Genomic DNA, 23,378 nt, shown 5'->3' on the forward strand with positions numbered 1-23,378 from the left:
GAGATCATAATGATGTTATCCTTGGTGAGGTTTGAAGACCAAAGTAAATCTTTTTAGATTATAGTGAAAGATTAAATACCTGGAAGACATCATTGATTAATTTTATTCAGATGTTTATAGCCTTGACTTTACACTTTTATAAAAATTATTGATTTAAACTCAGCTAAACCATACTAGGACAGAAGAGATCAATCAACAACTTTCAACTTGGGATCATATTCTGCATGCTCTTATTCCATTTAAGGAGATTTGTCGAGGACTGTTCAACATTCACATAAGAACTGCAGTCAGGTATCAGAAACTATCTTGACAACACACAGGTAATCTTAAGAACTCTCATCATGGCTTGAAAATCTTATACATTCATGACTCTGACGTTATGCCATTAACCTGCCTAGAGGTTTATTATTATGTTTTAATTTTACAAACTAGATATGAAGATTGATTCTCCAGCTACTGTTAGTGACATACAGCAGCACAGGGCAGTGCATGACTGCTGTGCTTCACGCAGCCACAAAGTGATTGCTTCAAAAATGGCTTATGCCATTATCATAACATATTTATCCTTTAGAAGCTTTCTTTTCCACTGCCTTATTTCATACCAAGAAGAGGGTTACAAGTGCTGGCCTGTAGTTAAATCCTTAACAGGTCTTCTCTGTATCCAAGACTCATGTAACATGTTAAAAATTGCCACAAGGTTCCCTCAGAGTTCAGTCATTTGATATGATTTTTGGTGTTGAAAAGAAGCCCTAGAGCCAGTGATGGGCTTGGTATAGGAGTCTCTAAAGTAAAAGGAAAGATTGTGGATAAATAAGAATCAGGCAGAGTTACACATGAGAACTATTGACTGGGTGAATGCATGACCTGAGAAAAAGCAAAATTTCCACAACCGTAATCTCCATGTAGCTTTCTGAATCTCACATTGCCAACCAGTTTTATGACCAGAATATAGCTATAGCTTGCTATAAGCACTATTCTGCATTTATTTTTTTTATTTTTTTCTGTTGTTGTTATTTTTAAAAAAAGTCAAGATGAGAATTTTCCTAGTGAAGCTCAGATCTTGCTAGAGCATCAGAGAGAATCACGTCAGCTCAAGGAGATCTCAAGAGTGTCCGCTTTTCCCTGAAGGCCCTATGAGTAGAAGCTACTTTACTTTAAGAATGGAGCATTGAATACTCATCAGCAGCACTCGTCCACTGGGGATAAAACAAGGCTGGAGATTGAGTTTGAGGGCTGGACCACTGCCCGTTCACACTCCTTAAATGTAAAGTCATGTTCTGGCATCATTTTGGCCATGCTGGTAGGAACACATCATATTTCTGTAATTGTGTGTAATTCCAGGGTGCAGCACATGCATCCGTGACCTCTTCATCAGGTGCTTTAAAATGCACCTCTGTCTTTCAACTTGTGTTTCATATTAATGGTTAAATGTTTTGTTTGCAATAATCTACATAAGACACAAAATTAATCAAAATTTCCTAGACATGACCATGCGGGATGAAAACACATAATTCAAATTCTCAGCTTTAAGTTCCTTTTAGTAAAACATAATTTCACTCTTGTATTCTGGCATAAGTGGTTTCAAAAGGGGTTTCTCTGCTAAGCACAAGGTAGAACAAGCAACTATTTTTTAAATACACATCTTGTGCCACAGCTTTTGCAACAAAGTGTGTGTAAATAAGGTCACAGTAAAACTTACAGAAATAAACTGGGAACAAGTCCAGAATTGTCACTAATAATAGTGTGTGTATCCACAGAGAAATAAAACAAAAAAAATCCGGAATATGCAAATCTTCCAGACTGGATTGACATCTGGCCATCTAATCAGAAGGAGGGATGGAGTGGTTATTTCTGATATCCTAATTTACAGATAATGCTGACTCACACCTTCAGAACTTCTTCTGTGGCTACTATGTCAGGAAAAGGAGTTGTCAACTCTAAAAGAAATATATTGAATAATATATTGTCTCATAAAATGACTTGATTTCAAATCTTTCAACTTCCACATTTAACTTCCAATCATCTTTCTTCAAAAACTGTTTAGTACCATGGAAAGGTCCACTTAATACTTGCATGTCTTGTCATATTTTTCATCCAATAATCTTACACAAGTGCTGTGTTGAGATTTTACCCCCAATGAAAAAAAGAGTCATTGGGTTCTAGCTTGCAATAGAACTGTTGCAGCAAAGCTACTCAATTAAAGTTTTAATTCTGATCAGCCTCTAAGTCTGTGTAGTGACAGCTGAAGTTAAGTGAAAAAATCTGTTTCAATTTGCCACACTGCATGGAAATGAGAAACAACTCAACACCTACTGCCATCTCTATGAGCTGTTACCCTACTAATAGTTTCAATAATCCTCATTCCATCTGCTTATCCTGCTATTATTGACAAGAAAACCAGATTTATCTTCATTTGAAAAAAGGGTTCTTTCATTGTTTTGATGAAAATTTTTTGAACACAAAACAATGTATGGGAAATACAAAATTACTTTTGGCAGAGGTTTTTCATTTGATTATGACAATTTTCTAATACCTGTGAAATATCATGAAGAGTTTAATGGTCTTTTGTGAGAATATGAGACCTTCATGAGTGGTAATTCTTTATGTTCCACATAAAGTAGATAAAGTAGAAGATATATCTCCATAAAGCAGTTCTAGTCCATAACAATATTTATAAATAAGCACTTAATTATTAAAAGGAGAAGAGTAGCTAAAATTTTACAAGGTAATTCACTTACAGGATTGTTAAACCAATTCTCTAGTGTGTGTAGCATGACTATCCCAGTCCCCAAATATTTTAATACAAATAAAAGTGTTTGCTCCTACAAAATCTCCTGTGCAAATTTCCTTTTGTAGCACACATGCCAAATATTCTGCAGTCTGGCAAAGGCTATTGCTGTCACTGCTGTGATTGTTCTGGGCAGCTGTGAATTTTGTCAGGTTAGAATCATGAATATGCAAAATAAGGGTTAAATTTGGCCAGTTTTTCTCAGCTCATTTTCTATGTTTTCTATATGCCAAATAAGATTGAAAGAAAAAAAAAAAAAAAGGAAAAAAACCCAAACAAAAAGAGAAAATTCTCATTGCATTTTGAAAGGCAAGATGGGATTCATCAGAAGCTCCTTGGGGAGTTGTATCCACCTCCTCCAAGCCTCACTTGAGACACTCCTCCAGAGCATAACAATTTTTGTACAGAGTCCATGATTTCTAGATGACTTAAATGATTTCTTTTAGAAAAGCATTAACCTGGACTTTAAAATCCCTAGTTGTCCCAAGAGTTGGTTATAATTACTACTAAAATAGAATTTTAAAAATAAATAAAGAAAATAAAATTTTAAAAAAGAGAGAAAAAAAGCAGAATCATCTAAGAAACTTCCAGCTCTTTGATTTGCTTATGTCTTTGACTTTTAGAAGCCTCTGCAACCAAAAAATCCCCTTCCCTTTCAGAAATTCACAGTCTGTGATCATGGCAACTTTTTCCAGCTTCTTCATTTCACCAAAGTAATTTTGACATGATAAAAGGCCTGCATACATATAAGTTGAGCTACAATGTGGAGGGAAAAAATATCGAGATGAAATTCAAATGTTTACAACACACTACAAGCTGGAGTCCTCAGTAAAGACCCTTAAAGTCACCAGGAATTGTGTTTGAATTTGCCCTAAGGCTATGTTTGATTGCAAACAAATGAAGGAATGAATGCAAGGAGCCAGGAAAGAACCTAATGATTCATATATGTATTTATACTCACATCATACAGCTTTGAGTATGGTATATACAGTCCTGGCATGCTGAACTCCCTGAGACATACCACAGGGAGATAGTGATGGGGGCATGATATTATAGACCATATCAACAATCCCTCTAGTTTGGTTCTTGACATTCAAAAGGATTCAGACACAGAATATTTTCACAGAATATAAAAGATTTGCAGAAAAGTTGATACTTTCTAGACTACTTTATCATTTTCTGTCATTTATATGTAGCAAAAAGAATAAATATGGACAAATAATTTAATCTAATTACAAAAAAAGTTTTTGTTGGCCTTCAACTGTTCTTTTGCCTTTTTTTAAGTTTGCCACATTTTAAAATATTATTTCTCAGATATCTTCCTATATCTCTGCTTATTTTTGTGGCATTTTCCAGACAGACATGACTATGATTGTTTTAGAAGACAGAAATAGACATGGAGAGATCAAAGCTGAAAATGTTGTGTAATGCTTATGGTTCATTGTGGATTTTAAAATGACCAGCTGCAATCCAAACTGTTGATTAGGCTGTATGGGCAGAAGAAAATACCCGTGCCATAAAAAAAATTATTTTCAGCTAGAGTTTACAAGATTGAATTTTCCAATAATTTTAACAAGATATCTGTTGAGTTTAGTCTTTTCTCTCTACATTGTTCTGAACTTGTCAAGGTGGAATTTAATCTTTTTCACAGAAGCTGGTTGATTAAATCTTTCCTTCTTAAATTGTTCTTAGGCATTTCCATTTTAAGGCATTTTAAATCACATTATTTCAACAGTGTATTTTGCATCTTTCGACATACTAACTATATTTTTGTAAGTACTTAATTACTATAATAAAGACAAAAGTCTTTACAATATTGGTCTTTACAATATTGGACTTTCAAGCACCTTCTTACTGTGAGGAAGAACATCTCAAAACCTGAGATATGTGACTAAATTTTACAAAAATGTTGGGTTATTTTCTACATCATTTCACCTTATTGATAAAACATCCCGTGTTTCAGATCTTTGAAGATAAAACAGGCTTGCTTCTTCCCAGTCTCACAGGACTGTGTTAAATAATTTGATCAATATATGCAAAAAGACACGGATCTAGAAACATAAGTGTAACCAGATAAAAATAATGCTAAGTTAGTTATACATTTTGAACCTATACATTTATCTTCTTAAAAAAATATTATTTTAAACAAATAAATAAACTATGACAGAATTAAAATATTTACCATATTTCTGCCTAAATTTCAGACATATACAAAGACAGACTATCATAAATTTTATTTTAAGAGTTTGTTTGACTACATTATTTATAATCACCTCTTCTGACTTCATTCAAGTTATCTAGCACCAAAGTGGAATTCAGTCATTTTGCTGTAACTTTTGACTTTCTAAAACTACATAGCGTGTGTGGGTCTAGAACATCTAATTAAATTTAAATCAGCTATGGATCTTTGGAAATACATCTTTGTACTATCTGCATCTGTCATAAAATAATTATTTCTGTAATTCCTTGTTCCATCATAAATTAATTAATATTTCTCTAAATGAAGCATGGATAGAAGACCATCACTATTCTACATGTATTCACAACGCCTGAAAGGAACTTTGACTCCAGGGACTTACTATACAGTACCTGATTCATCTTTTCTGAGCTCTGACAGGACCTAATCTCTATTACCTTCCATAGATTCATTGTTACAGCAATCTCTCCAACATCCATTTTACTAAGACTAATGAAAAGATACCGCATCATTTGTAATACATCCTTAGATTTTCTGAAATCACTTCTGTGCCTACAATTGTATACTCTTTAAAAACTAAGTTTTAGAGCTGTTTTGTGCTAATATTTATTCTTTTCTAGTTTTATTTTGTAGGTTGGTTTTTTTCATTTTCATTTCTTATAAACAACTGGATGGAAAATAATTTTAACACTCAGTATATGGAGTTTTACTGTACTTTGCCTAGCTAAGCCTGTCATCTTTGGTTCAGTTATTCTAAGTTTAAAATGTTTGCATGAAAGTCAAATACATTTTTGTTTCCTATGTTCACCTCTACTACTCATTTTAAAATATCCTTTCTTCTGTCACATTACAGCATTTTAAGTTCTATACATTTTCAAAATGTCCTGTAACAAATGATACTGTTTGAATCATGCATACTTACCACCTAAACTAATTTATGAGTTATATCAAGATAGAAATCAAGAGGCTCTCTAGATCTTTTGTCTTGAAAAGATTTACTACCATGACTTTACCTACTCTTCCAATATAATAAAACCTATTTTTTTTTTTTTAATACAGTTGATGGCAAAATATAAAGATTCTTCTTTCAGTCACCTTCTATAATGTAGACACACTCTCTGTCCGGAGGATACTTGTTGGGGTAATTTGGAGAAGTGAAGATGCCTCCTTCTGCATATTTTGTCCAAGTTCCACACTGCACTGGTCTCTGTCCTTCGGAAGTAGTTTGCTTTTCTGTGAAATGATGACATAAAACATGATATAATTATCTCACAAATTATTACATCCACGTGACACTTAGAACTCTCTAATAGGATAAATAAAACAGCCTCTTTTCTGTCAGTGGCCTCAAACTTTTCTCTGTTGAGACTGAGTATGATTATTGATCTAGGGGGAAAAAAAGGCTGCTTTTTAGGGGTACAAACTTATAATCCTTACTCAAAACATTTTTTTTTCAAAGCAGAGGAGAGGTTGGGATGTCTGGGGGAAAATAAATTTGCATTGCTTTTAAAATAATAACCTTCTAGGGAAAGCACGTGCTTGAGAATTGGAAGGCATGAATTTCCCACTCATACATCTCAAAAAGCTCAAGCATGTGCTCTTTCAGCAAGCTTCGTGCCATAGTACAGGAATATATCAGTCACGAAATCAAGGAAATAACTCAGAGAATTATGATGGTATATAGCAGTTGTTTTAAATCTGCAGCATATTTAGTCTATATTCACTGGACTGAGGTAGACAGGGGAATTCCTGGAATCTGGTTCATACATTATTTTTATCTCACTGTTTGCTGTAAAATTAATAAATAGCTCTGAGGCCAGGAATCACAGTCCAGAACTTTCCTTCTTCTAAGTGAATCATGGAAAGGGAGAGTCAGATCTTCTCATCTGTTATCTTCCTAGCCCTGAATCTCTTGCATTTCTTTCTGCTATCTGGTGGAGGGACTGGAGTCAAAGGTTTGGGCTAGTTCGAGCTGAAGATCAGGGATCAGATCAGATCAGATCCCTTCCTGAGCATCTTGCTTTGACAAGTAGGCTAAAGTGAGCTAGATTCTTCAGAAGGAAATGTATCTAGACTGCTATTAAAAGGAAGGATAGTAGGTTCTAGACTGGTGTTGCTCTGGGTGAGGTTTGTTGATTATTATGATCTAATAATCAAAGAATTGTATAGAGTAAAGGTGTTTGAGGCTCCCTCTTAGGATCAATGGAGAAAATCAAGGAAATCAAGGAAGCACCTTCCAAGGATGATATTAACTGTCTGAGATCTGACTTATACTCTGCAAGCATTTCCTTTTCACCCTGGTCTGTGTCCAGGCAGAGAATGACATGGGGCCTTATTTCCTACAATGAATTCTGGCCTGCAGGGGCTGTGCATTCAGACACAGGTTCAGACACACACTGTGCTTAGCAGCATTCCCTGCTAGGCTCTCCTCACACTGAGTATCCAAGCCTTTCAAGAATCTCTCTATACTCCCCCCGCACAAATGCACTCATGATACCAAATTTCAGGTTTTTAATTATACTTCAACAAGAAGAAAAGATTTTAAGTGTAGGTAAGTGCCCAAACTGGACTTCCCAATTTGAAAGTGGGAGTTTTTTATAGTCTTTAGAGTCAGCCTGAGCCTGATGAGCACCCCTGGACTTTTGTGTATACAGACATGTGAATACTCAAAAAAAAATGGACAAAGGGCAGACACTAGAAATAAATGAGCTACTAAAATTTCAAAAACTAAACTAAAAACTCAAATCCATATTTTGCTCTCTAATAAATTATCTGACAAAAAATATCTGAAGTTTACTTACCTGTTCCTTTTTTGGTGGCCCCAGACAAATGTAGGATGATTAGACTTGCTACAACTGAAAGAGAAATATGCATTAAATACCACAGAGTGATAGTTTCTGCAACCAAATCACTTGTGCTCATATATCACACAAGAATACAAATGAAATAGGATTACTGTAAAGAAAAAGTTTCATGTTTACTTGCATCTTTTAATTGTACATATTGTATAAACAAATTTCTTCATGGCCTGTTCTTGTAAGTACTTATCTTTGCAAATGTATGCAAATAAAGAGGAGATCTTTTGGGTTTAGAACAAAATCCACAGGCACTGATGTTCTCATCCTATTTTTTTCCTTTTTCTTTAATATTAGAGAAAACATTTTTACCAATACATATTTATATAATAATAGTTTGTGTCAGTAACAGAAAAGTGGCTGCTTTTAACAAAGGGAGTCTAAATTTCAGTGCCACTGTATATACTAATGTCTCTCACTATGGCATAATAAAATTTGAAAATGAGTACTGGGAGTAGGAAAGAAGTGAGGGGTTGGGTTCTTCACATCCATCAAAGCATTTGCAAATCTCTAGTGAAGTAAATTATTGTGTGTGCTTAACAATCTCATTAATCTAGTTGGACTTGTCTAGAGGGTGTTGCTTTTTTGCTGCAGTGAATCTGCAGCCCATTTTACAAACAGGTATCTACTCTCTCCAACCATGACAGGACAACTGTGTCTCTTGGAAACAAATGCAACCTTTCTGAAATGGACTTTGACCTGGAGATAATTACTGGGTTTCTGGGAACTTCCAAACATAACAGTTTGACTAGAAAATGTTAAGGGGAAAAGCCTTAGTACAGTCATAATGGGACTAATTTGGAAAATCAAAGTGACTAGCTAGCTACCTGATGAAGAAATCACACAATTATTTTCTTGTCATCACTCATATCTTCTTTGGCTATCAGAGGAAGTGGAATAGCAAGAGCAGAAGAGAACAGATCCATCAGTTCTTGGAGTGCTTAGGGCTTTGCCCCGGCTAGTTTGGCATTAGGCCCAAACACAGTGCCCAGGCTGCACTGACCTTAAGGTGGAAATAAAGTTGCGTGCTTATTCACAGCATTTTGGATGTCAGCTACCATTTTGTTGATGACTATGAGGAACTGATCAATTAATAAAGGTAATTGAATGGTATTTTTTCTTATTTTCTCCAAGGGACACCAAAAGCTGCCATGGGCTAGTAAGTATGAGCCTTTCTGAGAGGGGGCTTTCAACATTTTCACCTTTTTTATTGCAATTTGTGTGTAAATTTCACCCCAGAGGAAGCCAGTCTCCATATTTCCAGCATTCTGATGGCTACTGAGAATCCCTATTTCTATGTCTTTGACCTTTCCCCTGTGACAGAGAGTGTGAGGCATGGATGATGACTTCCCTGTTAAGCAGGGTAAGATTGAAATTCTGGGAAAATGAAGGCTTGGCAGCAAATTCACTATTTCTTGGTCAGGATCACAGCCCCTAGAGACAGATGTTGGCAGCACTGACAGTGGAAACTCTTGTGTATCATGGGCATTCAGTGAGAACACTACACCTTCTGCTCAGATCTGAATGCTACCTAGTCGTTCATGCCCTTACTCTCCTGAGGGATAAATTCTGGAAATACATGCTAGCTGGGACTCTGCCAGATGACTGTGTCAAAATCCAAAGTCAAGGCAGGAATCACCTCTTTACTGAGTTACTTGTTTACTTTAGCTGTTTTTCATGCAGGTATCATAATGCATCTATGCCTGTAATCTTCACCAGCCTACACCTAATTTCTTTATAGTCTGAAGTGGATTGGTGTTCAAATATGGAGCAGCTACTGGTGTTCCATCTGCCCACAAATTTGTGGAAGCTAGAATAATGAAGCATGATGACCAAACAAACCCTGTGTGAGAAGTGTTTCTTTTTAGGCAATTAACAACAATTCATGTAAGAGTCTTACAGGTTCTTTTCAAGTGTCTTTATCTATTAGGTCTCCCCTAATTTTCTATATGGAAAAAAGTGGAGTTCAGAGAAGTAAAGAGTTGGTCCAAGTCACAATATATTATTAGCAAGATGACAAAAAAACACAGGTTATTTCAGTTCCAGCTGTAACTGCTAGAAAAGAGGTTTCCAAATCACAGAGCTGTTTTCCCAGAGCATAGAGCTATACTTACATGTCATTATATCAGTGTTTGTTATTAATAAACAGTCGAAATAATCCTGATAATAGAGTTTAAAAGACAAGCAGAGACTAAGTAACTAAGTGTTTTGGAGTTTTGGTTTTATTCTGGACATGTAATATCTAACATTTGGATAGATAAAGTGAAACACTTCTCCCATATTAAAAAAAAAGAAAAGAAAAAAGAGAAAGACTCTTGATTTAGTGTTATTAACAGCAGCACCAAAGCATGCAAGTTGCCAGAAAGTAATTAAAATTGTGGTCTTCTTGGGAAAAGCCAACACAAATACATTTTATTTAAGCAGACAAGGCAGACCATTTTATTCTATGATCCCTCTGCACAAATGCACCCCTGATGCCCAATTTCAGGTTTGAATTTCTCATGCTCTTTTCTTTCTCAAGCCACAGAAAAAGAACACTGCTTTTCAGAGAGGGGGAAAAAAACAAGACCCCAAAGAGGAACCGTGGAATCTTCACTCATTGAAAATTGTCACTTGGGAAGTGTTGGCAGCAGAGCGACAATATTGTGATTATCCCAGTCTGGGAATTATTTTAAAGAAGTTTCCACAAAATTTCTTGTTGCACTCTCATTGTCTTCCTCCTCCCCCTTTCCCTCCTAATCACGGGTGTAATTATAATCGTGCTTTCTAGTGCCACTCTGATTACGCATCTTTCCATCTTTTTTGGATCTGTACATTTTTTCATTACAAGCTGTACATTAAGTGATTTATCTCTTGGCCAGGCTTTTAGGAGGCTGTGATTTGGCACAGATGTGGCTTAGCCTAGCGAAGAGTTGTTGGACAAGCAATACCTGGCCATAGCGCTATTGTACAGGTGTGGGCTCACAGAGAAGTGCTGGGAGGAACTATGGCCAGTCAAGCCTCTTTAGAGCAGGGACCCTCTGCAAAACGGAGACAGGAGAGGGGGTCCCACCGCGCAGCTTGAGGCCCCTAAGGTCTTGGAGGAGTAGGTGATATATTTCGGTGTCTCCTTGCTAATCCTGGTGGATTTCAGCCGAAGGCGCCGCCCCCGCCCCGCAGCTCTCCGGGATCCGTGCCCGGTGTGGCCGCCCCCGCCGCTGCCCCGCGCCCCCTCACCCTGGCTTCGAGCCACGGCCGGGGCCCCACGGCACCTCCGCCGACGGCGGGGGCAGCTCCCCTCTGCTCTCTCCCGGCGTGGCAAAAGCCACCAGACGCGTCTCGCCCAGGTGAAAGCCTCCAGCCCCCGGGAGCGTGCCCCGCCGCCCGCCCCACGGCGCTGGCAGACACCGGCTCCTCTCCGGTGCACCGCAGCGTGCTGGGGGAGAGGATGCGGTGTGTGCGTGGGGGTAGCTCGCCCCCACTCCGCGGGAGCCCGGGGGTCCCGTTACTCCAGGAAGGCGGCGGAGGGCAGGAGCCCGTGTGCGGCCGGGGGTGGGAGTGGGAAGGGGGAGACAGATACTCACTGTGAAAGAAGCTGCGCCCATGGGTCATGTCTGTTCCTTACACAAGGGGCTTCGGTCTCCACTAATTCCATTTAGATACGGGAGGACTTCCAGTGGCGGGGAGAGGATGGAAGTAGGAAAAGAAGAAGAAGAAGAAGAAAAAAAAAAAAAAAAAAGCAAGAAAAAATCCCGAAGCCCACACACAGCAGAGCGGAGCAGCCCTTCCTCTCCCGCGCTCTCCCTCACCGCCTTCAAATGATCACCGCCGGCTCAATCCCATCACACCCGAGCGATCACCAGCACCGCCACGAGCGGTGCATCGCGGCGGCGGCGGCGGGCAAGGCGGCGGCGGCGGCGGCGGCCCGCGCATCCAGGTGCCGGCGGGCGGCGGCGGAGCGAGCCGAGCCCCTAGTCACCAGTTTCATACAGAACCAAGAGCAGATCGAAGCATTTCCTGCAGGACTCCGAGCCCAGCGACTTCCAGCCCTTCGGCTTCTTTTGATGCATTGAAGAAGGGATTAATGGGTCCGTCATCAGCTCCCTGTGCTTGCTCCTCTGAAGGGGTGGGGGCGGGCGGGAGGGAACCCAAAGAGGAGGGGTGGGGTAGAGAAAGATTTACCAAATAGGGGATTTAGTCATATTTGTGTGCAATGAGAACCTTATTATAGAAAAATTCCTTTAAAATCGAATAAATCCATTTTTGCAAAACCCTCTCCCAGCGCGTAACAGAGTATCAAGTGGTAGCGGCGGCAAGAGGCTGAAAACACATTGCACGGTCTGAAATCCCCTCGGGAATGGATGGAGCGAGAAAAAGATGGATGAGGATAGATAGATGCCCCCTCACTTCTCCAGTCCAGGGCGAGAAGCAGAAGAAAACCGTGGAGACTCTTCCATTCATTCAGTGAAGGGGAAAGGGAAGAGGAGGGAAGGACGGGAGGGTGGCGGTGGTGGGGAAGGAATGATTCCAAAACTGGGAAAGGAAGGGTAAGAGGAGAGGGATCGCTTCCCCTCTTCTAATCAGTTCATGGATCAGACAAAATGCTCGTGAGTTCCTCCTTGACCTGCACCTGCCAAAGGGAAATTGAAAAGATTTTCCCCCTTGAGAGGCGACTTCTTCCTCTACACACCCACACCCACTCACGCACAAAGACACGCACATACACACGCACAAAAGGGAGCAATAAAAGTTTATCTGCTAATCCTCCGGCCGCAGATACAATGATTACCTCTTCCAATCAGCCCAGAGACGACTGCAAAATCTCTCCCTTTCTCTCCCGCCCTCCCCCCGCGTCTAGGACTTATCTTCCTCCCCAGCTGCATCCCACCCCAAACACCCATCCCTTTGACGAGATTGCGGAGGGCTAGCGGTCTGGGCGAGAAGGGAGAGGGGAGAATACAGTAGAGAAAACATATTAATAATAAGAGTATTGAGAGGACCTGAAATGGTCTCAATGGAAAACAAGAGGCTAGGAGGAGTGGGTGAACAAAAAGGGCTGTGTCCCCTCTTGGCCTCGGGAGCCGGCCCTGCAGAGCCGCGGCAGCCGGCACCTGAATCCCGCAGCGCCTCGGCCCCGGCACTCCCGGCCCGGCCGAAGGGAGGGCGGCAAGAAAGGACAGGGAGCGAAGCGCGAGCCTGGGGAGGCGGGGAGGGACAAGGAGAAGGGATGATTTGTGTCACAGAAGTGCAGGGCTAGCAGGATGGGATCCCCGGTTCCTCTGCACCGCTGTTGCGGCCAGGCTGGGGAACAGCCGCCCAGCCCCGCGGGGATGGGGGCAGAGCCAGGGGACCCGGGATAGCCGCAGCCCCTGCCCTGGGCTCCCCACGCCGCAGCAGCATCTCGGAGGCGGAGTCGGCGCCGCTCCTGCTTGCCCGCACCTGATGCTCACGCCGCTTGCAACAAGAAAAGTGTGTCTGGAAGCGCAGCCGGGGCGGGGAGAGGAGGGGAGGCGGTGCGGGGGTGTTGGGGAGGAGGTTGTAAGTCAATTAGAAATGAAATGCAGCCCGGGATCCTCCTTTGCGAGGGTGCGGAAGAGCACGGGGAGGGGGTGCTGAGCGCAGGTCGGACGGCACCGAAGGCTGTGTGCCGGCGGCTCCGCGGCAGGGCGCGCAGCGGCGGTGCGCACCCGCGGAGCCGGGCTGCCCTCTGCGGCCGGACGGGTCTGTCCCCCAGCCCGGGCTCTGCCGGCCAGCTGGGGACTGTGCTGGTGTAGGCAGGAGGCCTACTGTCTTTAGGGTACCTTTTAGTGAGGTAGTCTTTGGGACAGCACTGGGCAGCACAGTGTCTGTTCTGGAAGGTGAATGATGAGGAAGGCTGAATATTTGTTTATTCATGTGTTTATTTGGTTGGTTGGTTGGTCGGTTTTTTCCCAATAATAAGCCATGTTTAAATAAAAAGCCTCAGGGGTTGTTTTTTTTTTAGCCTGTGGATTGTCTGCCCCATACTCTGAAATGAAGACTGTATCTGCCATCAGTGGTTACAACTGCAGGCAGTCAGCAACAACAGCGGGCACGTTAGGGTAAGTCTGAGGTGATCTTGGCTAGCAGGATTCACCCATTCAACCAGCCAGCCGTCAGCCCAGCCAGCTTGACTGAGCACCTAAAAATCCTGCTGGGTGAGAAGGGCACAGGGTTTTGCTACAGGCCTATGAGTAAGCTCCTTATAATAAGGAATATAGAAGATTTAAGACTTCGAGAAAGGATTCACCTGTTTTGTGTAATCCGTCTTGCCATTAGCATCATCAAGTTTGCAGCTGTTAATCTTAATAAACTGTCCTTCCCTGCTTTCTAACCCTCTCAGCACTTTCTCTGACCTTCCTTATTCTCCTCCACATTGAGTTACAGAACTTTGTTTGTAGAGTAATTGAAAGACACCTGATTTATCTATAGAATAAACTTCTATACAGATGTGCAGTCTACCTTAGTCAAGCAGCAGTAAAGTAACAGAAAAAGGGTAGTGTTGAAAACAGTCATACAAATGTTTACAGACAATCAGATGTTTCTTCTGCAGGATGATGCAGACATCCATATGGCTAAGTTTCAAGTTATAGTTACTTAAAAAAAAAAGGTAATGGAACAAGTAGGCACAAAACAGCTGATTTTGCTGTTCTGGGAAATGTGCTGTGTCACATCATATAACAGCAAGCTTCACATTTTTCCTTTCCTGAAATTGAGTGTTTTCAGTTTTAAAATTCCTCGATCTTTTATTGTCACTCAAAATTTTAAGGGCATCACTGCAATTGTATTGAGGAACAGAAAGTGCTACATACCAAGTGTATTTATGCAAAAATGTAATCAGTAACCATCATTATGGAGGGAGACATCCACAAAATAAATGAGGCATGACCACAATGGCCACTGCATGTTCCCATTAGCAATGAGACCTTAAGGAGATAGCTCAGGATCTGTATTGTTGAATGCTAAAAGCTTATGCAAAAGTGTTTATAAGCAAGTACCCAGAGTCTGCAATTTAGAGACTGGTCAAAATTACTTTCTGCCTCAATAGATATCACTTCTGTAGAGAGTTTGAAATTTTGAACTTCATACAACTATCAAAATCTTCACCACCAACTTTTTTTTTTTTTTTTTTCTGTATTTCTCATTTTGTTGCAAGATCTCTTTATATGAGTTTTGGTAAATGCTCTTTCTAGTAAGGTAGTAGCTCATTCTCTTAGGCACATCTTCCATTACCCTGGAATTCTATAGCTAAATTTTTATAAGCTTAGATTTTTAGATCCTTAATAGCTGATTGTCAGAACTTTACAATTCTACTAGGCAGTAAACTAAAAAAGGAAGGACTGACATTTAATAAAACATGAAATATTTTTTAAAAATGGGAAAGCCTAATAACCATAAACAATTATGTCAAATGACATCTTAGTAGTGTTAAGAAGTCTTTGGATTTACTTGGTAAGAGTCCTATTGATTTTTAAGTGAGTTTAAGAGGATTGTTAGGTTTTGCATTTTTCTTAGGGTAAGGACATTGGCTTATTTTATTACATGGAATGATGACTGCACTTTTAGATTAGAAATGTACTTTTATTAGTTGTATATTGGCTGTTATCTGAATCTTGTTTTTAAAAATAAGCATGAAAACCCGATGTAATTTTGTTCCTTGATTCAGTACATGCAATCCTATTCTTTGTAGTTTTAAACCATCCATTATACAGCAATCTCTTCATATAGCTCATTTTGTCAGCCTCTCTCTTTCACATTCACAGCTGGTTTTCCTATTGATTTTCAGAGCAATTTGTTTGAACCCAGAATATTTTATTCAGCAAGACATGAAGCACTTCCTTCCTGTGGTCTAACATCTTTAGGCCAACCTAAGACAGATCAGCCTGAGGATGGTTGGTTTGGCAGAAAGGAGATCACTCATTTATATACGAGTTTCAGCACTGTGAAACATTCTTTAATTGAGATTGCAAGATGAAAAAAGACAAACTTGCATAAAAATATTTAACAGTTTTGTCCAAAGGAGTAGTTTACAATCTCCTATTGAGATCTGCATGAAGCATTGGACAGTTTTCTTCAACAGACAGAAACAAAGTGACTGAACTGTGAATGGGTGAATCCTGCTAGCCAAGATCATCTCAGATCCTAACACAGCCTCTGAACTGTGTTATGCTGGTGTTTCAATGACAAGAAAAGGAAATTTCTGCTTTGTTTTCACCCCTTCTGTGGTTAGCTGATGTGTTTGTATGTCAAAAGCAGACATCATGGGCAACTGGCTGTATGTGGCCCTGTCTAGGCAAGGGGGTGGACAAGATAATCTCCACAAGCCCCTTTGCACCTCAGACAGTCTGGGATGATTTGAGTCTGTAAACAGTGGGTAACAATGCAGTGTAAAGTGGGGGAACAGTTTCACTGAGAAAAAGAAACTTCTAAATATTCAGGACTGACTTGGCTTGCTTTCAGTTGTAGTGTGTAAGAAAATGAGACAATATATCTCGATTATTTTCTCCTTGAACCAGAGGAGATTATTCAGTCTCAGTTAAAATAGTAAATTACTTCCCTACTCTTCTCAATTAAATTTTTTTCTTGTGAAAACAAAACTTGTCCAGCATTGGTCCATCTTTTCTTGGCTACTTTGGATAGTCTTGTCTTACCCCAACGCTGCCATTGACAACTGTTTTAACTATACCCCATAAAAACTAAGTGAGTTAATTCCTCTTTGTGTAGATGAAGGGCTCAAGGATTCAAAATAGCCATGAGTTCTCCCACATTCTCAGCAAAACATTCCCTGAACTGAAAGAAACAGCACAGTTATGAAATGGAGAAGACACTGGCTTCCTTATTTATGGAAAGCAATCTATGCTTCTGAGGGTGGCAAGGAAGAAATACGAGAGTGCTATTTCTCTTCTCTATGCCTTCTTTAAAAACATTTTGGATTCTGTGCCATCATATGTAATCACAGATGCACTTTATGCCACAATCTCTTTGTGAATGATTTTGTTTGCTAGAATGTAGCACATCCAAACTACAGGCTCAGTATAACAGTTATACACAGTGTGACATTTGGAAACCCTGAAATGAATCACCAAGCTGATCAGCACATCTACATTCATGGTTTAGTTCAGATTAGGAGTGTGGTTCTAAAATGAATCTCCCAATTGCCCTCACTTACAGCATTTTGGATTGCAAATTGGAGCAGACTTTGCGTGTGTGAGCTGTTTTTCTTATAGATGGAACTGAGAGATGTGTTCCTAGAGCAGTCTGTTTTCTAGCTTCTAAAGGGCATACAGCCCCACAGGAATAGAATAAAACTAGTGCTAAATAAATACCCCTTAAAACAGGTACAGAGCAGGCACAGAGAACTCAGTACCAACCATTTCACCTTTCAGATAGGCCCCTTTTGCCCTGAATTGCATATTAATGTGTACTTATTCGGTATTTCTTTCAACAGTGCTGGAAGCTGAAACATGAAAAACTGAAATACATTCCATTCTTTTGTGATGAAACACTTACAGAGAGGCATAAAGTAACCTTTCTGTGTGATACCAGGATAATGGAACCTTTTAGTCCCTTAAAATAACATCTTTTCTCTTATCCATTTTCTGGTCATTCGCAGACTGTCTCTTGTAAGTGCAGAAGGACTTTGGGTCTGCACTCTTCCAACAAATGTTTTCCTGAATATGACACGTGTAGAAAGTCTCTTTGCACACAGTTTTCTTGAAAATTGAAGTGTATTTCCCTTCTGGCAGACCAATCTGGGAGATAGCCCTTAAGCATGAGAAGAAAGCGGTTTAAACAAGGGATGAAGAAAAATCTGATACTTTTCATCTGCAGTTTTTCATAATTAGTCTTGTATTTAATAAATGCAGTTTGGATTTACATGATACCACACAATTTCAATGGATGAAAGACTTCTACAGTGGTCTCCAAAATGGGAGGAGATTGTGGACTTGTAGAGTATACAATACAACCTGCTGGGGTGCAGAAAGAAATATTTTTTTACACCATTAATAAACAAAACAAAAAACAAAATGAAACAAAACAAAACTATTTTTTTAAAAGTTTCTTATTTCATCCTTATTTCATCCTTTTTAATTTCTATTTTTGTATATGGTTTATAAATATAATTAGTACTAAACTGCATTAGTACGTACTCCGTGTATGTATTTTAAAAATAAGTAAATAAACATATATTGGGCTGCAGGCTTAAAAATCTCTTTCTAATAGGGGTTTGCAACCAAAAAAAGTTTGAAGAGCACTCAAGTTCTGCCAGCTATCCTCTCTGGGGCAAATGGCATTTGCAAAAATGTTAATTCAGATTCCATTTTTAAGACACAAATAAATCTGATACTTAAATTAAAGCTTTCAAGAACCTTTAATTTTACCATTTCAGTAACAAGAGCAATTTAGAATGGGATGGGGGGGGTGTTTGGCTTTGTTTGGTTAGTTGTTTTGGTTTTTGTCATTCATATGTTGATGATTTGGTTTATGAATTAAACACAGACATGTTGCTGTCTGAAAGAGCTCAAGAAATTCCGTATCTATTACTGGCAAAGTCTGGAAGAAAGCTGTTGAACAGGAATATTCAAAAAATAATTCTCCTTTCCAAGTCATCTAGTAAAATTTTATGATTACTAGTCTCTGGCTAAAATATCTAACATCAAATAAAACACCAAAAACAAGAACAAAAGAACAAGAAGAAATAATAAATGATCTGTTTTCAAACTAACAACTCTAAGAGCACATGAAACTCATGTTAAATCTTCCCAAGATTATATTCTGAATCATCATTCACAAGTTAAGAATTTGAAGACAACAGTGGAAGATATACCATGGGAATCTTCATAATTTAAAATTAAAATCTGAAATGGCAGAAACTAAACTTAGTTTTAAAACAGATAACTAGTTCCTTACTATGATTACTACATAATAAAAAATTATCAAATATTACTAGTTTATTATTATCTGATTCATCTGCACTTACCTCTGAACCATTCCATTGCAGCTTTTACTGCACTTTTTTTTCCTTTAACACTACTTAGGGTAAATAAACCCACATACTCAATGGGGAGTCCCATCTGAAAGCTGTATTTAGAAATAATGTGGCATATATATGGACTGTATGAACCTGTTCTTCATTGTAAGGATGAAGAAGAGTACTTAAGAGAAAGTATAATTCAGTTATATAGATACTTGGATGTTTTCCTGAAATATTCTTTCTAGTACCAACAGAAGAAATTACTTCCTGAATAAGACAAAGCAATATCATTACTCCTACTTAGTAGTGTGGCATCTTAGAAAGGTTAATTGGAAAGTTCAACTAATTCTTATTTCATTAGTGTTACAGTGGAATGCTGTAATCAAATGTATTTTCCAGGGAATTGTTAATAGATTTGTTAATAAAATTAACATAATATTATAAATAATTAAATTGTTAATAAAATGTCAATTTATCATTTGAGACAAATACTTTTTTTTTACACTAGGGAGGCAAGGTGAGTCATATATATTATTTAAGTGGGATATTTATTATATTGTGCCATGGAAAGAAGTGCATGAATCTTGCTGTCTTGCCAAACATTTCATCCTTGAGAGAGAGTAACAGAGGTGGTGGCAAATCATATATTTTGGAGCTAAATTAGTTATTGCAAGATACTATGAAATTACTAATTACTGTAGACCTGATTAAAAAAAAAAAGCATTTATTTAAAATCTCCATGGAAAAGGAATTTGAAAGCTGCATGCAATTTTCTAACTTCCAAGTCAGCAACTTTGTTACATCTAGCTCATGAGTTATATACCTAGTGCATGCAGCAAAGCCACAAGTAAATAAATGATGGGCTTCAAACTAGATTGAGATGAAGGCAGAAAGGGAAGAGTTATTTGGGAACACTGAATTAGAAGGAAAAGCCTGGCTTGATCGGCAGTTGTAAATCAACAAAATTTCACTGAAGATGCTGGACACACATTTGTCAGTCCAAGTGAAGTCTTATTTTAAAGGAGTAGCTTCTAACACATAGGTTAGACTTTCATTATATTGTCCTTTTCTTAATCTGGAGATGGGAACAAAGGGGTAGGTTGGCAGAAGATGGAAAGGCTATATATAAAAGGCATAGTCTTAATGGAGAAATTTGGATATTAATGGATAATGCTGAAAACTTTTCTCAGGTAAAATTGATTCATTACAAATATCAACAGACCTAGGAATCTGTATACATGGGGTTTTGCTTTCAGGAAACTGGCATCAAAATATTCTAAACAAGGCAAAATGATTGCATTATGCTTTGGGGCAATATGTTAGTATGCCTTAAAGTTGCAATTCTTTCCAAGAAGGAAACTAAAAATACTGAGTTCTTCCTTGACTATTATTTACATTAATACGTTTTTACAGGTGAAAACTTCTCTGTTTCTAGTTTAAAATATATGTCCTGTCATTTAAGTCCTGTAACACTTCTTCATAATTAAGAAAAATATGTTGAACCTGGAACTTTTAACACACATTTCCTGTAAAAGTTAAACTATTTCTTTCCAAGACTTGATCTCATGTTAAAATAATAATCTCTTTTTAAAGTCATAGCTAGGACAAAATTTAGTATCATTAAGTCAATAATGTTAAAATTACTTTCAGTTTCCATCTTCCGAATGGCCTTTCATTCACAGTGTGCATATGCAAATTTTGACAGAGGTCTTCATCATTAAATGAATAGCATGCTCTTGCACATGACAGTTTTTAAAATTACAGTTCATCTTTCTCAGTTCATTCTGCATCAGCCTACTAAGCTGAATAGCCTCAAGTTTAGCTATCTATTTTAAAACTGTCAAACATTATTAGCAGAGCAGAGAAGCAGTTCAAAAGGTAATTAATTCCAGGGCTTAGAGTAAACTGCTATTTTAATTAAAAGAACACTAAATACCGATGTCCTGATTCTTGTACTTAGAACATGAAATAAAATAGTCTAAATCACTTACTTTTAATGCATTTTAAATGCAAGCTGAAATATATTAAAGACGTATCTCCTGTTCCTGCTCTTTATAAGTTGACTCAAAAAGAGAAAAAAATTAAATGCCATATTTATTGGCTATGTTGTGCCATTTTCCTAATTGATTCTCTTCCACTCTGTGCTGAGTAGGAATATTAGCCTTTACACCATAATTGCACTGCATAGGATGCCAGACCTCAGCTGTGCAGTTGTTACCATTGCCACATCTAAGTTCACAGAAGATGTGAGGTCCAAAACACAGATGTGAGGTTCTCTTTTGAAGCTGTGAAGTGCCTCCTATGCTTTGCAAATTTACAAATTTCCATCTTGTTCAGATTTTAAATTATACACAAGGAAGGCACTTTACCTGTGAAGAAGCACCATTAGGAGCACTGGAAAAGGCTGCACAGAGAGGCACTGAGGTCTCCTTCCCTGGAGATATTTAAATCCCTCCTGGACGTGATCCTGTGCAATGTGCTGCAGGTAAACCTGCTTAAGCAGTGGGGTTAGATGACCTTCAGAGGTCCCTTCCAACCCTCATCATTCTGTGATTCTGTGAATCAAAAATTTTAGGCAGTTTGGTTTTTACTATAACTTTACAGTCTCATGTTTTTGGTGAGCCTGTCTCCTCATGGAGCAGTTAAAGTCTGCGGGTATGTCACAGCATGGGACAGCATGGCTGGTCCTAAACTAGCTCTGATTCCCTCACTGCCAAAGAGAAGTCTCCATCAGGATCATCACCATGGCCTGAAGCTTGAGCTACAAGGCACCCATGAGATCAGGGTTGATTCTCAGCAACAGGAGGCTGTGTTTACCACATGATGGTATCAGCATTGCCTGGGGCGAGCTCAGGTATCTTTGTACAGAACTTTGCACAACACAGTTCTGCCTTACTGCTTCTGTCTGTGACACCTCACAGCTGAACTGCAGTAATGCAATACGTGTCACAACATTTCCCATCTGGAGAAAATTCCAGCTTGTGCAAGGTGATTGACAAGGACACAGACTATGTTTGTCCTTCCCTCTCCACAATACTTGACTTTCTCTATAATTTCTAATTCAATTGCTAGAACCAAAGCAAACTAAAATATCAATTCAAATTTTGGCAAGGAAGACACAAACAAGCTTAATCATCTAGTAAAAAAAAACCAACAAAAAACCCCAAAAAGCAACAAAAAACCCCAAACAAAAAACAACAAAAAAAACCCCAAACCAACCAAACAAACAAAAAAAAAACCCAAAACAAAACCTAAAATTTTATTACACATTATATGTCTAGCCTGCAAGAGCATCTGATAAAATTTAAGTAACTGATGCAAGAATTTTTCATCACTGGGAAGGAAATAACAGAAAAATTCTCCCCTTTCTTCCCAGCTACAAGGTTCAGCACTTTGATCTTACCTTCTCTAAAACATTTTTAAAGATCTGGACAGGAAACCTGCATCAGAAATCTGTGAGATTCTGATACAAGGGTTTTTGGTTTTTCTTTTTCTGATTTAGACTACAGATTTAAATTAAGCATGCTGCATCCTAAATAATTATCAAGAGGCTGACAATGGGGATTTGTTTTATATATTTAAATTTCCTGGAAAATCCAGTGTTGGACCTAAGAAACTTTTGATGTACTGGTTACTTGAGCCACTGTTCCTTGCCTACAGACAAAATTTTATGTCAATATCTCTTTTTTTTCCGGCAGAGAATTTTATCTGCATTATCATGGTATTACATGAGACAAATTTGTTTTCATCTGCACTATGGCCATGTTGCATGTTAATATTGGTCCAGTATTATCAATATGAAAAAAAATCCTGGAAGGAGTATCAAGACTTATCATGAGTGTCTTAGCATTTTTGATTTTAAGATCTATTCTTAGTTTATTATACTTTTATAAGCTTTGTCCACTTGTTTAAGCTTTTTACTTCCAATTATCTGATTCTGTCTTTATACTTTGTAAAAATGTCCAGAATGGTTGAATCATTTCTCTGTCTAATATAAAGAAATAAAATTCTGCTAATTAAATCTGTATCTGAAAAACTTTTAGAAACCTTACTTTAAATAGAAGAATATTAATTTTATTTAAATTTTTGATACTTCATGCAAATTAAAGTGTTTAAAGTCTATACAAATTTTATCAAATTGGAAACACAGAAGGGCTATCTTCTAGCCAGTGCAAAGGAGGGAGGAAAAAATATAGATAAGAAAGGAGTAACATATAACTGAAAGTAGGCTTCTTCTAGATGGTGCTATTGCTTTGCTCTTGTGTGAAAAAAATCTTTTTACTAGAAAAGAGATTGTGATAAATTAATTAAGGTTTACATTGTTGTTATACAAATGAGAGACATTATCAGGATATAAAATAATCTCACACGTAGCATACCTAGATTCTAAGTGTATATTATGTTTTCAAGTATTTTTCAAGGTAATTTTCAATTTCATATATATTGTCATATATAAATTACACTGAATCAATTAACACTATCACTTGACTTTATCTTTAAAATTTATACGAAAATGGGGCTTTGACCACAGAAAATTACCATTTTTCCTCTGGCAGTATTAAAAGA

The 23,378-nt window shown here is 38.4% G+C and overlaps 1 protein-coding gene across 1 annotated transcript in view; it reads right to left on the reverse strand.

Annotated features, from left to right (window-relative positions):
- NETO1 (neuropilin and tolloid like 1) overlaps positions 1-11,692 on the reverse strand; it is a 62,316-nt gene extending 50,624 nt beyond the window's left edge. Inside the window, exons 1-3 of the mRNA XM_005517301.2 lie at positions 11,404-11,692; positions 7,787-7,840; positions 6,081-6,218 (exon numbers count right to left, since the gene is read on the reverse strand). Of these exons, the coding sequence (XP_005517358.1) occupies positions 6,081-6,218; positions 7,787-7,840; positions 11,404-11,431 (220 nt within the window). The 5' untranslated portion in view covers positions 11,432-11,692. The remainder of the gene's footprint in view (positions 1-6,080; positions 6,219-7,786; positions 7,841-11,403) is intronic.
- Positions 11,693-23,378: the final 11,686 nt, after the last annotated feature.

The sequence above is a fragment of the Pseudopodoces humilis genome, chromosome 1 (assembly GCF_049639895.1).
Source record: "Pseudopodoces humilis isolate 2021_Gansu_Grassland_sample_001 chromosome 1, ASM4963989v1, whole genome shotgun sequence".
In the NCBI taxonomy this organism is placed as follows: Eukaryota; Metazoa; Chordata; class Aves; order Passeriformes; family Paridae; genus Pseudopodoces; species Pseudopodoces humilis.